Source organism: Salmo salar, chromosome 01, assembly GCF_965601325.2.
Source record: "Salmo salar chromosome 01, fSalSal1, whole genome shotgun sequence".
Taxonomy (NCBI): Eukaryota; Metazoa; Chordata; class Actinopteri; order Salmoniformes; family Salmonidae; genus Salmo; species Salmo salar.
Genome location: NC_138291.1, coordinates 181882924 through 181900953, shown reverse-complemented (window position 1 = coordinate 181900953; position 18030 = coordinate 181882924). Strand labels below are relative to the sequence as shown.

Sequence of the window (18030 nt, the reverse complement as noted above, 5' to 3'; positions counted from 1 at the left end):
GCTGCAAGTGGACTGGCCTTTTGACCAATCAGATAAAGGGTGTCCTGTGGAAACACAGCCCATGAGAACTAAAGAAAGAAGAACGTGGGAGAAAAAAAGCAGTTGAATAGTAGCCTGGTCCCAGACCTGTGTGTATCCTGTCACGCCAAAAGTGACAATGACCATAGAAGTTGGAAAGACATCACACAGATCTAGGATCAGGCTATTTCAAAGGGAGTTCCAAGTAAAATCAGGATTAGGTCCAATCCCAAATAGATCCCTAGACCCTAAATCCTCTGTTGAGAGCTGAGAGGATTTGACAGGTGCAGTCAATATGATAATAGCTCCCCCTTCCCCTCTGATAGGCTTAGTCGAAGTGTCTACATATTGCTTTATACCAATCAAATCCTCTCAGATCTCCACAAGTGCATAGGGCCTAGGGGTCTATTTGAGACAAGTGCTTGTTCCAGTTCAGTTCTCACCTGCCCTTGTTCTCCTTGCCCTTGACCTTGCTCTCCAGCCCCTTGCCCCCCTGGGGGTCCCACTCCACAGTCCTGTCCTCTACCCTCAGGTTCAGATGGGACGACGACGAGTCGAAACCGAAGTTAAACGCTGGGGAGGGAATCAAACAATCAACTAACCAAACACGAGATATAGCAGGTATTTTCTTATGTTTTTGTTGCCGGGCAAAACATTTTGTTCAATTAACCTCTGGTTTCCAGGGTAACTAACCGTCCTACCTCTGGTTTCCAGGGTAACTAACCGTCCTACCTAGGGTTTCCAAGGTAACTAACCGTTCTACCTCTGGTTTCCAGGGTAACTAACCGTCCTACCTCTGGTTTCCAGGGTAACTAACCGTCCTACCTCCGGTTTCCAGGGTAACTAACCGTCCTACCTCCGGTTTCCAGGGTAACTAACCGTCCTACCTCTGGTTTCCAGGGTAACTAACCGTCCTACCTCTGGTTTCCAGGGTAACTAACCGTCTTACCTCTGGTTTCCAGAGTAACTAACCGTCCTACCTCTGGTTTCCAGGGTAACTATCCGTCCTACCTCCGGTTTCCAGGGTAACTAACCGTCCTACCTCCGGTTTCCAGGGTAACTAACCGTCCTACCTCCAGTTTCCAGGGTAACTAACCGTCCTACGTCTGGTTTCCAGGGTAACTAACCGTCTTACCTCTGGTTTCCAGGGTAACTAACCGTCCTACCTCTGGTTTCCAGAGTAACTAACCGTCCTACCTCTGGTTTCCAGGGTAACTAACCGTCCTACCTCTGGTTTCCAGGGTAACTAACCGTCCTACCTCTGGTTTCCAGGGTAACTAACCGTCCTACCTCTGGTTTCCAGGGTAACTAACCGTCTTACCTCTGGTTTCCAGGGTAACTGGATCCGAGTATTCTCCAGCTGCTGCCTTGTTGCATGCTCGTACCCGGAAGTTCATGAACTTGGAGTCAAACTTTAAACCTGGGGGATGAATAGCACATTATCTGCATTGGTTCATAATCTGTAAACAACAAATGGAAACGAGCTTTTACACTTCGATAAAGTTACAAACGTTTAGGTAAAGCAAGACTGGACTGTTCACGTTTTAAAACACAGGAAGATACATGATGACAGTACAGTCTTTGCCTCGTCCCAGATCTGTTAGTGCTGCCTTGCCAAGTGGAGGCAGGTAGCCCCTCGTTAGAGCGTTGGGCCAGTAACCGAAAGGTTGCTGGATCGAATCACCAAGCTGACAAGGTAAAAATCTGTCGTTCTGCCCCTGAACAGGGCAGTTAACCCGCTGTTCCTAGGCCGTCATTGTAAACAAGAATGTGTTCTTAACTGACTTGCCTAGTTAAATAAAGGTTCAATAAAATTTTAAAAACGTTTAAAAAAAGGTGGCATGACAATGGCCATTGGAGTTGGCAAGATGGCACAAACAGATCAGGGCCCAGGCTACAGTAGGCCTAAACTGTCAGTTTGGTAAACAAATCTGGGCCCAGGCTACAGTAGGCCTAAACTGCCAGTTTGGTAAACAGATCTGGGCCCAGGCTACAGGAGGCCTAAACTGTCAGTTTGGTAAACAGATCTGGGCCCAGGCTACAGGAGGCCTAAACTGCCAGTTTGGTAAACAGATCTGGGCCCAGGCTACAGTAGGCCTAAACTGCCAGTTTGGTAAACAGATCTGGGCCCAGGCTACAGTAGGCCTAAACTGTCAGTTTGGTAAACAGATCTGGGCCCAGGCTACAGTAGGCCTAAACTGCCAGTTTGGTAAACAGATCTGGGCCCAGGCTACAGGAGGCCTAAACTGCCAGTTTGGTAAACAGATCTGGGCCCAGGCTACAGGAGGCCTAAACTGTCAGTTTGGTAAACAGATCTGGGCCCAGGCTACAGTAGGCCTAAACTGCCAGTTTGGTAAACAGATCTGGGACCAGGCTACAGTAGGTCTACTCTAGCTCCGTACCGGACAGTGAGTATTCTGTGGTCTTGATGTTGTCCACCACCTCCCAGCACCGTTGGTCTTTGATGCGTGGCAGTCCTTCGTGGTCGGTCTTTCTGTACTCCAGTATGTAGTGGTCTATCTTACTGTCCTCCACTGGCATCTTCCAGGCTACGGACACCGTGTTGTCTAACACCAGACAGTCCCCTACCTCCATCTCTGGGGCCCAGGGGACTGGAATGACATAGAGAGGAAGGCATCTTTAAAAGCTGGACAAGATCTTTGCATAGGAAGATATTGGTAAATAAATGAGTCTAAGCTTTTTTTGGAAAATGTTCTAACTTCATCAATTCGTACATATCACAATCAATAATTCCTATCATTCATGTTGTTTTTTTATTTACATTTTTTTATTATAAAAAAATAAGAGGAGTGTGACAGATCTGTCTTATTAATATGACAGAAAACACCCCCTGGTACTAACACCCCCTGGTACTAACACCTCCTGGTACTAACACCTCCTGGTACTAACACCCCTTAACACCTCCTGGTACTAACACCCCCTGGTACCCCCTGGTACTAACACCCCTTAACACCCCCTGGTACTAACACCCCTTAACACCCCCTGGTACTAACACCCCCAGGTACTAACACCCCTGGTACTAACACCCCCGGTACTAACACCCCCGGTACTAACACCCCCTGGTACTAACACCCCCTGGTACTAACACCCCCTGGTACTAACACCCCCTGGTACTAACCCCCCCGGTACTAACACCCCCCGGTACTCACACCCCCCGGTACTAACACCCCCTGGTACTAACACCCCCCCGGTACTAACACCCCCCCGGTACTAACACCCCCCCGGTACTAACACCCCCCAGTACTAACACCCCCCGGTACTAACACCCCCGGTACTAACACCCCTTGGTATTAACACCCCCTGTTACTAACACCCCCTGGTACTAACACTCCCTGGTACTAACACCCCCTGGTATTAACACCCCCTGGTACTAACACCCCCTGGTATTAACACCCCCTGGTACTAACACCCCTGGTGTTAACAGCAGCCTTCAGGTTCTAGAGGTCAAGGTCTCACCACTGGTGTTAACACCAGCCTTTAGGACCTTTTCAAACATCCTGTCTATGGTAGCCCTTTCCACTCACAGCCTCGGTCATCCCGTTTACAGGTTGAAAATGGCAGATTTGGTCACTGATAAGAACCTAAATTGTAACGCCGTCACTGTACAGTAACATGCTATACATGTTACTGTACAGTGAGAGGCGAGCCACCAACCGGAGGGTTGCCAGGTGTCCTAGCGGTTAGAGGGGCGAGCCACCAACCGGAGGGTAGCCAGGTATCCTAGCGGTTAGAGGGGCGAGCCACCAACCGGAGGGTTGCCAGGTATCCTAGCGGTTAGAGAGGCGAGCCACCAACCAGAGGGTTGCCAGGTATCCTGGCGGTTAGAGAGGCGAGCCACCAACCGGAGGGTTGCCAGGTATCCTAGCGGTTACAGAGGCGAGCCACCAACCGGAGGGTTGCCAGGTATCCTAGCGGTTAGAGAGGCGAGCCACCAACCGGAGGGTTGCCAGGTGTCCTAGCGGTTAGAGAGGCGAGCCACCAACCGGAGGGTTGCCAGGTATCCTAGCGGTTAGAGAGGCGAGCCACCAACCGGAGGGTTGCCAGGTATCCTAGCGGTTAGAGAGGCGAGCCACCAACCGGAGGGTTGCCAGGTATCCTAGCGGTTAGAGAGGCGAGCCACCAACCGGAGGGTTGCCAGGTATCCTAGCGGTTAGAGAGGCGAGCCACCAACCGGAGGGTTGCCAGGTATCCTGGCGGTTAGAGAGGCGAGCCACCAACCGGAGGGTTGCCAGGTATCCTAGCGGTTAGAGAGGCGAGCCACCAACCGGAGGTTTGCCAGTTCGAATCCCGGGGGAAAACATCTGATAGGGAAGACAATCTGGCGGGAAGTAAACTGGCAACTGGAGGGCTGTTGGTATCAAATCCTAGATGCCGTTTTGCCCTTGAGCAAGGCACTTAACCCCCCACAACAACTGCTCCACGGGCACCCAGTGTGGCCATGGACCCAAAATATCTATGTTTTGTTCCCCGAGTCACTTAGTTATCACTTTTGCCTTATGGCAAGGTGCTCCACCATGCTGGAAAAGGCATGTTCGTCACCAAACTGTTCTTGGATGGTTGGGAGAAGTTGCTCTCGGAGGATGTGTTGGTACCATTCTTTATTCATGGCTGTGTTCTTAGGCAAAATTGTGAGTGAGCCCACTCCCTTGGCTGAGAAGCAACCCCACTTTTGCATTATGGCAAGGTGCTCCATCATGCTGGAAAAGGCATTGTTCGTCACCAAATGCACTCACACCTGCCTGCTGCCATTCCTGAGCAAGCTCTGTACTGGTGGTGCCCCGATCCCGCAGCTGAATCAAATTTGGGAGATGGTCCTGGCGCTTGCTGGACTTTCATGGGCGCCCTGAAGCCTTCTTCACAACAATTGAACTGCTCTCCTTGAAGTTCTTGATGATCCGATAAATGGTTGATTTAGGTGCAATCTTACTGGCAGCAATATCCTTGCCTGTGAAGCCCTTTTTGTGCAAAGCAATAATGACGGCACGTGTTTCCTTGCAGGTAACCATGGTTGACAGAGGAAGAACAATGATTCCAAGCACCACCCTCCTTTTGAAGCTTCCAGTCTGTTATTCGAACTCAATCAGCATGACAGAGTGATCTCCAGCCTTGTCCTCGTCAACACTCACACCTGTGTTAACGAGAGAATCACTGACATGATATCAGCTGGTCCTGTTGTGGCAGGACTGAAATGCAGTGGAAATGTTTTTGGGGGGGATTCAGTTCATTTGCATGGCAAAGAGGGACTTTGCAATTAATTGCAATTCATCTGATCACTCTTCATAACATTCTGCAGTATATGCAAATTGCCATCATACAAACTAAGGCAGCAGACTTTGTGAAAATTAATATTTGTGTCATTCTCAAAACTTTTGGCCACGACTGTACAATTGACGAATAAAGTGATCTTAAAATCAGCCATATCAAAAAGACCAAAGTCATTCTGTCGGTGTCCGGCTGTCCAAAAATCCAATAGTCATCCTTTCAGTGTCCGGCTGTCCAAAAAGACCAAAGTCATCCTGTCGGTGCTGTTTAATATGACATGTAGCCTATTTGAAATGATGAACGTTTTTTTACGGTTTCATGTTGTTTAATAAAGTTACTTTTCATTGAAATCATATGATTTGGTTTCAATACTTTAATATCAATTGGTAGGTCCAGGTAGACACACAAATAGATGGGTGTCGGTTAAATTGTGATTTTCATGAATGGAGCGGTTGAAAAGGATGTGGAGTGACAGGTGCTACCTGAGCGATGAGCGGGATTTCCGACTGCTCAACTCTGCTCACATGCTCTGGTGTGGCAGGGCCGTAACCTCAACAACAGAATGGTGTGGACGTATAACGGACATCAAAAATATTCACGCGAGTAGATCGCTGATTGGCCAGCATCGTCCTCTATGAGTAAATAGCTAGCTTTTTTTTTTTAAGCGGTCTGTTTGAGGTGGAATTTTTGTAGTGTTTTTTTCTACAATTCATTCTTTGGCCACAAATACGAGTATAGGACGAAATAAAAACATTATTTGGGAATGAGTTAACAGAATATACATTTTTAAGAGTGAGATTTTAACTGGACAGTTATTTTAAAGGGGCATTTTACTCTATGCATGTCCATTAATGTGTTATTAACATATATGTGTATTAAAAATGTAGAATTTCGTACTACACGCAAATACGAGCGTTTCTGCATCTCAACGGTAGAAAACGGGCCAACTACATTGCCTGGTTGTAAGCAAACCACAATATCCAGAATTCATAGCGATTTCGGGATGTGGAGGACCGCTCCGTGGAGGTGTGAGAAATATAAAAAGTTCTGAGTTTGTAGCCAGCACTTTCAGCCAGAGGCCTTCGAAACAGAACTGAAGTCTCAACTGATGGGGTTGCCATGTCGTCGAACATTGAACAGTGATGCTATTCTATGGATTTTCCACTTCACTTCAAAGAGGGAGCTATCAGTTAACATCAGCACAGCAGAAAATAAGTCAAGCTAACGTTAACTAGCTAGCTAGCAAACTACATTTGTTTATCTTAACCAAAATCTAGCTAGCTAGCTTTCATAATACGCTGGCTAGACATTCCAAAGCATATCAATGTAAATAGGCAGCTGCTATCTGTGATTTGGAACTTTTCAAGCTAACGTTAGCTTTGTTAGGTTACGTTAGCTAACCGTTAGCTAGCTAGCAAACTAAATACCACAGAGGCTAACGTGACTGTGTTCCATTTAGAGTCCGATCCCATCAACATCTTCAGGAGGCATCAACATCAAGCTCAGCACCAGGAACTAGGTTAAGTCACCTAAAATCTTACTAAAATATAGTAAAATCTTTCCATGACATGGTCTGTGTCTTGTTGTCGTAGTTGATGGTGTGGTTGACTGACCGGTGTCTGTTGGATATGGGTATTGTGTGTGAAGGTTAGTATGCATGATGTACTCACCAGACATGTCACCCATTGAGCATGTTTGGGATGCTCTGGATTGACGTGTACGACAGCGTGTTCCAGTTCCCGCCAATAACCAGCAACTTTGCACAGCCGTTGAAGAGGAGTGGGACAACATTCCACAGGCCACAATCAACATCCTGATCAACTATGACTAGTCAGGATCAAGGGAAAGATGATCGGAGCAAAGTACAGAGAGATCCTTGATGAAAACCTGCTCCAGAGCGCTCAGGACCTCAGACTGGGGTGAAGGTTCACCTTCCAACAGGACAACGACCCTAAGCACACAGCCAAGACAATGTAGGAGTGGCTTCAGGACAAGTTTCTGAATGTCCTTGAGTGGCCCAGCCAGAGCCCGGACTTGAACCCGATCTAACATCTCTGGAGAGACCTGAAAATAGCTGTGCAGCAACACTCCCCATCCAACCTGATAGAGCTTGAGAGGATCTGCAGAGAAGAATAGGAGAAACTCCCCAAATACAGGTGTGCCAAGCTTGTAGCATCATAACCAAGAAGACTCAAGGCTGTAATCGCTGCCAAAGGTGCTTCAACAAAGTACTGAGTAAAGTGTCTGAATACTTACGTAAATGTGATTTCAGTTTTTTTCAAAATGCCTAAAAACCTGTTTTTGCTTTGTCATTATGGGGTATTGTGTGTAGATTGATGAGGGGGGGGGGAAAACTACTTAATCGATTTTAGAATAAGGCTGTAACGTAACAAAATGTGGAAAAAGTCAAGGGGTCTTAATACTTTCCAAATGCACTGTATTGCCCTCCATATACCCCTCCATCCCTCAAGAGGCATAATAAATAACTTCAAACTGTAGAATTGCAGGAAATGCATTTAAAAAAATGTCAAACAGACTGCTCTCCAATCATGTGACAGAGGTAGAGGCTAGTCTGCCCTGTGATGATTATTTCTGTCTCTTTCTGCTCACACGGTCCAGTGAGCATGTCTACTAGCTCTGAGGAACAGCGAGAGTAGAGCAGCCACAGACTTCCTAGTTATACGGAACGCACACTGCCCCTCTCACACGGATTATGCAACCATATAAGATTAAAATAACAAAGATTTATTTTTATTATATCTTTATTGGTCAGTTACACACAAGGTCCTAACGAAATGTGACTTCTGCTTTTAACCCAACACTGGGCACCCGTGGAACTGTTGTTGTGGGGTTCAAGTGCCTTGTTTCAAGGGCATAACGGCAGGCAATGGCATTTCCCGCCAGATGTTTCAGACCTGGGATTCAAACTCACAAGCCTCAGGCTGCTGGCTCGCCTCTCTAACCGCTAAGCTACCTGGAGGCTGCTGAGGAGCGAGATCGGCTCACAATAATGGAGTGGTATCATGTGTTCAATACCATTCCATTCACTCCATTACAGCCATTATTTTGAGCCTCCACCCACCCCAGGAGCCTCCATCCCTCCCAGGAGCCTCCATCCTCCCCAGGAGCCTCCATCCTCCCTAGGAGCCTCCACCCCCCCCCCCAGGAGCCTCCATCCTCCCCAGGAGCCTCCACCCACCTCAGGAGCCTCCACCCACCTCAGGAGCCTCCACCCCCCCAGGAGCCTCCACCCACCCCAGGAGCCTCCATCCCCCCCAGGAGCCTCCATCCTCCCCAGGAGCCTCCATCCTCCCCAGGAGCCTCCACCCCCCCAGGAGCCTCCATCCACCCCAGGAGCCTCCACCCCCCCCAGGAGCCTCCACCCTCCCCAGGAGCCTCCATCCTCCCCAGGAGCCTCCATCCTCCCCAGGAGCCCAGAAAAATGTCCTCACTCTGAATTTTTGTTGGCTTACTATTCGTGAGGACTTCTAGAACTCACAAGCATAGTAAAACGTACAAACACACGTAAAGGGTGACCGATTCAAGCAGTTCACTAGTCTAGCCACTCCTCTGACCGATTCAAGCAGTTCTCTAGTCTAGCCATTCCTCTGACCTATTCAAGCAGTTCTCTAGTCTAGCCATTCCTCTGACCTATTCAAGCAGTTCTCTAGTCTAGCCACTCCTCTGACCGATTCAAGCAGTTCACTAGTCTAGCCATTCCTCTGACCTATTCAAGCAGTTCACTAGTCTAGCCATTCCTCTGACCTATTCAAGCAGTTCTCTAGTCTAGCCACTCCTCTGACCGATTCAAGCAGTTCTCTAGTCTAGCCATTCCTCTGACCTATTCAAGCAGTTCTCTAGTCTAGCCACTCCTCTGGCCGATTCAAGCAGTTCACTAGTCTAGCCATTCCTCTGACCTATTCAAGCAGTTCACTAGTCTAGCCATTCCTCTGACCTATTCAAGCAGTTCTCTAGTCTAGCCACTCCTCTGGCCGATTCAAGCAGTTCACTAGTCTAGCCATTCCTCTGACCTATTCAAGCAGTTCACTAGTCTAGCCATTCCTCTGACCTATTCAAGCAGTTCTCTAGTCTAGCCACTCCTCTGACCTATTCAAGCAGTTCTCTAGTCTAGCCACTCCTCTGACCGATTCAAGCAGTTCACTAGTCTAGCCATTCCTCTGACCTATTCAAGCAGTTCACTAGTCTAGCCATTCCTCTGACCTATTCAAGCAGTTCTCTAGTCTAGCCACTCCTCTGACCTATTCAAGCAGTTCTCTAGTCTAGCCACTCCTCTGACCTATTCAAGCAGTTCTCTAGTCTAGCCATTCCTCTGACCTATTCAAGCAGTTCTCTAGTCTAGCCACTCCTCTGACCGATTCAAGCAGTTCTCTAGTCTAGCCATTCCTCTGACCTATTCAAGCAGTTCTCTAGTCTAGCCACTCCTCTGGCCGATTCAAGCAGTTCACTAGTCTAGCCATTCCTCTGACCTATTCAAGCAGTTCACTAGTCTAGCCATTCCTCTGACCTATTCAAGCAGTTCTCTAGTCTAGCCACTCCTCTGGCCGATTCAAGCAGTTCACTAGTCTAGCCATTCCTCTGACCTATTCAAGCAGTTCACTAGTCTAGCCATTCCTCTGACCTATTCAAGCAGTTCTCTAGTCTAGCCACTCCTCTGACCTATTCAAGCAGTTCTCTAGTCTAGCCACTCCTCTGACCGATTCAAGCAGTTCACTAGTCTAGCCATTCCTCTGACCTATTCAAGCAGTTCACTAGTCTAGCCATTCCTCTGACCTATTCAAGCAGTTCTCTAGTCTAGCCACTCCTCTGACCTATTCAAGCAGTTCTCTAGTCTAGCCACTCCTCTGACCTATTCAAGCAGTTCTCTAGTCTAGCCATTCCTCTGACCGATTCAAGCAGTTCTATAGTCTAGCCATTCCTCTGACCGATTCAAGCAGTTCACTAGCCTAGCCACTCCTCTGACCGATTCAAGCAGTTCTCTAGTCTAGTCACTCCTCTGACCTATTCAAGCAGTTCTCGAGTCTAGCCATTCCTCTGACCGATTGCCCTCAAAGCTGCTCCAGGTCCACAACAATGTGTACAGGCAAGCTGATGTACCAATGCAAACACACACCGACACACACAGACAGACAATGGTCAGCTTGAGAAGGATTTGTCCTCAACCTGTAGAAGCTACACAAGCAGTTCTCACCTCTCAAGCTACTAGTAACCCAGTCACTATACAGCCATACATTCATATAGCTGCACACCCATATAGCTACACAGCCATACATCCATATAGCTATACAGCCATACATTCATATAGCTGCACACCCATATAGCTACACAGCCATACATTCATATAGCTACACAGCCATACATCCATATAGCTACACAGCCATACATCCATATAGCTACACAGCCATACATCCATATAGCTACACAGCTATACATCCATATAGCTACACAGCTATACATCCATATAGCTACACAGCCATACATCCATATAGCTACACAGCCATACATCCATATAGCTACACAGCCATACATCCATACATCCATATAGCTACACAGCCATACATTCATATAGCTACACAGCCATACATCCATATAGCTACACAGCCATACATCCATATAGCTACACAGCCATACATCCATATAGCTACACAGCCATACAGCCATATAGCTACACAGCCATATAGCTACACAGCCATATAGCTACACAGCCATATAGCTACACAGCCATACATCCATATAGCTACACAGCCATACAGCCATATAGCTACACAGCCATATAGCTACACAGCCATATAGCTACACAGCCATATAGCTACACAGCCATACATCCATATAGCTATACAGCCATACATTCATATAGCTGCACACCCATATAGCTACACAGCCATACATTCATATAGCTACACAGCCATACATCCATATAGCTACACAGCCATACATCCATACATCCATATAGCTACACAGCCATACAGCCATACATCCATATAGCTACACAGCCATACATCCATATAGCTACACAGCCATACATCCATATAGCTACACAGCCATACATCCATATAGCTACACAGCCATACATTCATATAGCTACACAGCCATACATCCATATAGCTACACAGCCATACATCCATATAGCTACACAGCCATACATCCATATAGCTACACAGCCATACATCCATATAGCTACACAGCCATACATCCATATAGCTACACAGCCATACATCCATATAGCTACACAGCCCATACATCCATATAGCTACACAGCCATACATCCATATAGCTACACAGCCATACATCCATATAGCTACACAGCCATACATCCATATAGCTACACAGCCATACATCCATATAGCTACACAGCCATACATCCATATAGCTACACAGCCATACATCCATATAGCTACACAGCCATACATTCATATAGCTACACAGCCATACATCCATATAGCTACACAGCCATACATCCATATAGCTACACAGCCATACATCCATATAGCTACACAGCCATACATCCATATAGCTACACAACCATACAGCACATTACAACAGTAGTTTAGTAGTCCCACTGTAGCTCAGTTGGTAGAGCATGGCGCTTGCAACGCCAGGGTTATGGGTTCGATTCTCACGGGGGACCAGTACATAAAATGTAATAAAAATGTATGCACTCTACTGTAAGTTGCTCTGGATAAGAGCGTCTGCTAAATGACTAAAATGAAAATGTTTATGGAGGGGTTGACTAGTATGAGAAAGGACTACTGCCCAGGTTAGTTCCCTAAGGAAATAGTTATTTTTTTCTGGGTTATTTTTAGTCTTTGTTGAGTGGCTAGCTCTGAGCACCTACATTCAGTGCCAGTTCAGCCAGAGTAATATTTAGTGCATCATCTGGGGTCGAGCGCTGGTGCAGAGCCTTAGGGACCCTGTGTGACACAGCGCTGGGAAGAGGAGGAAGAGGGGGGAGTCATCATCAGATGAGCCTGGATATGAGGCAGCACAGAAATCCCTAATATTCCCAATAGGAGGGCCAGTCATTATAACCCGATAAAGACGAGGCTTGGTGCTCCCTAGAATCCTCTAGAACATCTACAAAAAGAGTCCGAACGGATCTGCTCTACATTTCGACCACGAAAGAGAAAGTCTCTGGAGAATCTTTGGATGACTGTTGTGGCAGCTGATGCTCTGTTGCTCTGAAAGAAAAATAAATTAGCTGTCTGTCCATTCCTCCCTCTGGCTGACTGAGATCTGTCTGTCTGTCTGTCTGTCTGTCTGTCTGTCTGTCTGTCTGTCTGTCTGTCTGTCTGTCTGTCTGTCTGTCTGTCTGTCTGTCTGTCTGTACATTCCTCCCTCTGGCCGACTGAGATCTGTCTGTCTGTCTGTCTGTCAATCTGTCTGTCTGTACATTCCTCCCTCTGGCTGACTGAGATCTGTCTGTCTGTCTGTCTGTCTGTCTGTCTGTCTGTCTGTCTGTCTGTCTGTCTGTCTGTCTGTCTGTCTGTCTGTCTGTACATTCCTCCCTCTGGCCGACTGAGATCTGTCTGTCTGTCTGTCTGTCTGTCTGTCTGTCTGTCTGTCTGTCTGTCTGTCTGTCTGTCTGTCTGTCTGTCTGTCTGTCTGTCTGTCTGTCTGTACATTCCTCCCTCTGGCCGACTGAGATCTGTCTGTCTGTCTGTCTGTCTGTCTGTCTGTCTGTCTGTCTGTCTGTCTGTCTGTCTGTCTGTCTGTCTGTCTGTCTGTCTGTCCCTCTGGCCGACTGCGATCCCAGAATACTAATGGGATAGAGGTGTGTTCCAGTCAGACCAGTCCATGACTACGTCCCAAATAGGTCTAAAGTAGTGCACTATATAGGGAATAGGGCTCTGGTCTAAAGTAGTGCACTATATAGGGAATAGGGCTCTGGTCTAAAGTAGTGCACTATATAGGGAATAGGGTGCTGGTCTAAAGTAGTGCACTATATAGGGAATAGGGCTCTGGTCTAAAGTAGTGCACTATATAGGGAATAGGGCTCTGGTCTAAAGTAGTGCACTATATAGGGAATAGGGCTCTGGTCTATAGTAGTACACTATATAGGGAATAGGGCTCTGGTCTAAAGTAGTGCACTATATAGGGAATAGGGCTCTGGTCTATAGTAGTACACTATATAGGGAATAGGGCTCTGGTCTAAAGTAGTGCACTATATAGGGAATAGGGCTCTGGTCTATAGTAGTACACTATATAGGGAATAGGGCTCTGGTCTAAAGTAGTGCACTATATAGGGAATAGGGCTCTGGTCTATAGTAGTACACTATATAGGGAATAGGGCTCTGGTCTAAAGTAGTGCACTATATAGGGAATAGGGCTCTGGTCTAAAGTAGTGCACTATATAGGGAATAGGGCTCTGGTCTATAGTAGTACACTATATAGGGAATAGGGCTCTGGTCTAAAGTAGTGCACTATATAGGGAATAGGGCTCTGGTCTATAGTAGTACACTATATAGGGAATAGGGCTCTGGTCTAAAGTAGTGCACTATATAGGGAATAGGGCTCTGGTCTATAGTAGTACACTATATAGGGAATAGGGCTCTGGTCTAAAGTAGTGCACTATATAGGGAATAGGGCTCTGGTCTATAGTAGTACACTATATAGGGAATAGGGCTCTGGTCTAAAGTAGTGCACTATATAGGGAATAGGGCTCTGGTCTAAAGTAGTGCACTATATAGGGAATAGGGCTCTGGTCTATAGTAGTACACTATATAGGGAATAGGGCTCTGGTCTAAAGTAGTGCACTATATAGGGAATAGGGCTCTGGTCTATAGTAGTACACTATATAGGGAATAGGGTTCCATAGGGCTCTGGTCTAAAGTAGTGCATTATATAGGGAATAGAGTGCCATTTGGGACGCATGATGTCAGATTGTCCGTAGCTCAAAGATGGAGGGTCATTTGTTAGAGCACTACTACAACGCCACGCCCCCTGGCAGGCCGACTACCACTACCGCTGTACTGACTACCGCTGTGCTGACTACCACTGTGCTGACTACCACTACCGCTGTGCTGACTACCACTGTGCTGACTACCACTACCGCTGTACTGACTACCGCTGTGCTGACTACCGCTGTGCTGACTACCGCTACTGCTGTACTGACTACCGCTGTGCTGACTACCGCTACTGCTGTACTGACTACTGCTGTGCTGACTACCGCTACTGCTGTACTGACTACTGCTGTGCTGACTACCGCTGTGCTGACTACCGCTGTGCTGACTACCGCTGTGCTGACTACCACTGTGCTGACTACCACTGTGCTGATTGCCGCTGTGCTGATTGCCGCTGTGCTGACTACCACTACTGCTGTGCTGACTACCACAATCGCTGTACTGACTACCACTACCGCTGTGCTGACTACCGCTGTGCTGACTACCGCCCCCCTGACTACCGCTGTGCTGACTACTGCTGTGCAGACTACCATTACCGCTGTGCTGACTATCGCTGTGCTGACTACCGCTGTGCTGACTACCACTACTGCTGTGCTGACTACCGCTGTGCTGACTACCACTACCTCTGTGCTGACTACCTCTACCTCTGTGCTGACTACCACTACCTCTGTGCTGACTACCGCTGTGCTGACTACCACTACCTCTGTGCTGACTACCTCTACCTCTGTGCTGACTACCACTACCTCTGTGCTGACTACCTCTGTGCTGACTACCTCTGTGCTGACTACCACTACCTCTGTGCTGACTACCACTACCCCTGTGCTTTTCATACATTCTGACAGCGCCATGCACAGGCTGAATGAATAACGTTAGGAGAGGAAAGCTCTTCCTTCTGTATGAACTAAATAACCACAGAAACCCTGGACCCTGGATCCAACTAGCATACCGCCCCAACAGATCCACAGACCATCATCACCATCATCCCAGAAACCCTGGACCCACTCCAACTAGCATACCGCCCCAACAGATCCACAGACCATCATCACCATCATCCCAGAAACCCTGGACCCACTCCAACTAGCATACCGCCCCAACAGATCCACAGACCATCATCACCATCATCCCAGAAACCCTGGACCCACTCCAACTAGCATACCGCCCCAACAGATCCACAGACCATCATCACCATCATCCCAGAAACCCTGGACCCACTCCAACTAGCATACCGCCCCAACAGATCCACAGACCATCATCACCATCATCCCAGAAACCCTGGACCCACTCCAACTAGCATACCGCCCCAACAGATCCACAGACCATCATCACCATCATCCCAGAAACCCTGGACCCACTCCAACTAGCATACCGCCCCAACAGATCCACAGACCATCATCACCATCATCCCAGAAACCCTGGACCCACCCCAACAGATCCACAGATGATACAATCTCAAATCGCACTCCACACTGCCCTTTCCCACCTGGACAACAGGAACACCTATGTGAGAATACTGTTCATTGACTACAGCTCAGCGTTCAACACCATAGTGTCTTCCAAGCTCATCACTAAGCTAAGGACCCTGGGACTAAACACCTCCCTCCACAACTGGATCCTGGACTTCCTGACGGGCTGCCCCCAGGTGGTGAGGGTAGGTAGCAACACATCTGCCACGCTGATCCTCAACACGGGGGCCCCTCAGGGGTGCGTGCTCAGTCCCCTCCTGTACTCCCTGTTTACCCACGACTACATGGCTAGGCACGACTCCATCACCATCATTAAGTTTGCTGATGACACAACAGAGGTAGGCCTGATCACCGACAACAATGATACAGCCTATAGGAGGAGGTCAGAGACCTGGCAGTGTGGTGCCAGGACAACAACCTCTCCCTTAACGACGAGACAGCCTATAGGAGGAGGTCAGAGACCTGGCAGTGTGGTGCCAGGACAACAACCTCTCCCTCAACGATGAGACAGCCTATAGGGAGGAGGTCAGAGACCTGGCAGTGTGGTGCCAGGACAACAACCTCTCCCTTAACGACGAGACAGCCTATAGAGAGGAGGTTAGAGACCTGGCAGTGTGGTGCCAGGACAACAACCTCTCCCTTAACGACGAGACAGCCTATAGAGAGGAGGTTAGAGACCTGGCAGTGTGGTGCCAGGACAACAACCTCTCCCTTAACGACGAGACAGCCTATAGAGAGGTCAGAGACCTGGCAGTGTGGTGCCAGGACAACAACCTCTCCCTTAACGACGAGACAGCCTATAGAGAGGAGGTCAGAGACCTGGCAGTGTGGTGCCAGGACAACAACCTCTCCCTCAATGTGAGAAAGACAAAGCAGCTGATCATGGACTACCTGAGGACAACCTGGTCCACATCTACTACGTCTCAGGCACCTGAGGACAACCTGGTCCACATCGTCTCAGGCACCTGAGGACAACCCCAAAGACAGTGCACTACTTTAGACCAGGGCCCTATTCCCTATATAGTGTACTACTATAGACCAGAGCCCTATTCCCTATATAGTGCACTACTTTTGACCAGGGCCCTATTCCCTATACAGTGCACTACTTTTGACCAGGGCCCTATTCCCTATACAGTGCACTACTTTTGACCAGGGCCCTATTCCCTATATAGTGCACTACTTTTACATTTGAGTCATTTAGCAGACGCTCTTATCCAGAGTGACTTGCAGTTCAAAATAGCTGCTCTCAGTAAAATCAGTGCCAGGAAGAAAAAGTGTTTCGTTGTGACCAAGGGCCCTATTGACGAGGGGTCAAACGTAGTGCACCGTATAGGGAACAGGGTGTCATTTGGGACGGAAGCCATAGTCTCATCACGTACCAGGCAGGAACTTCAGGTTCTGGAGAAGCTGTCTCTCCTGGGTGAAGTCCACCATCAGATGGTTCATGTTGTCTGTGGCCTTGGGCTTCATGGTCAGTCTGAAGGCTGAGGCCATGGTTACCCTGTAAGAACAAGGCACAGTGAGACAGACTAACACCACCCTACCAGCTGAAACAGCAGAGAACAAAAAGGAAGCTTATTGGCAACACCTTCTGAGTGCCAATGAGTAAAGTATGTTTTTGATGATTCTACAAAATATATTCTGGTCAGCGGCACTCAGTTAGACATGATCATCCATCGTTCTGGTGTGTGTGGGGTCTTTCAGACCACCCTCCAGCTAACATAGACACACACACACCACGTCACTTACCTGGGATCAGTCACAGCAAACAAACAACACGACATGTAACCACACACACACGACATGTAACCACACACACGACATGTAACCACACACACGACATGTAACCACATAACATGTAACCACACACACACGACATGTAACCACACACACGACATGTAACCACATAACATGTAACCACACACACGACATGTAACCACACAACATGTAACCACATAACATGTAACCACACACACGACATGTAACCACACACACGACATGTAACCACACGACATGTAACCACACACACGACACATAACCACATAACATGTAACCACACAACATGTAACCACACACACGACATGTAACCACACAACATGTAACCTCACATAACATGTAACTACACAACATGTAACCACACATAACATGTAACCACACAACATGTAACCACACATAACATGTAACCACACAACATGTAACCACATATAACATGTAACCACACATAACATGTAACCACATATAACATGTAACCACATATAACATGTAACCACATATAACATGTAACCACACATAACATGTAACCACACATAACATGTAACCACATAACATGTAACCACACATACACTACC

General features: G+C 47.7%; 1 protein-coding gene across 2 annotated transcripts in view; it reads right to left on the bottom strand.

The window, feature by feature from the left end:
* LOC106572709 (fibronectin type III and SPRY domain containing 1-like) overlaps positions 1 to 18030 on the bottom strand; it is a 102168-nt gene that overhangs the window by 32688 nt on the left and 51450 nt on the right. For both annotated transcript variants that reach the window (XM_045694114.2, XM_014147118.3), the window contains 4 exons: positions 17062 to 17183; positions 2421 to 2630; positions 1340 to 1438; positions 462 to 591 (listed from right to left, as the gene is read on the bottom strand). In XM_045694114.2, the coding sequence (XP_045550070.1) occupies positions 462 to 591; positions 1340 to 1438; positions 2421 to 2630; positions 17062 to 17183 (561 nt within the window). The remainder of the gene's footprint in view (positions 1 to 461; positions 592 to 1339; positions 1439 to 2420; positions 2631 to 17061; positions 17184 to 18030) is intronic.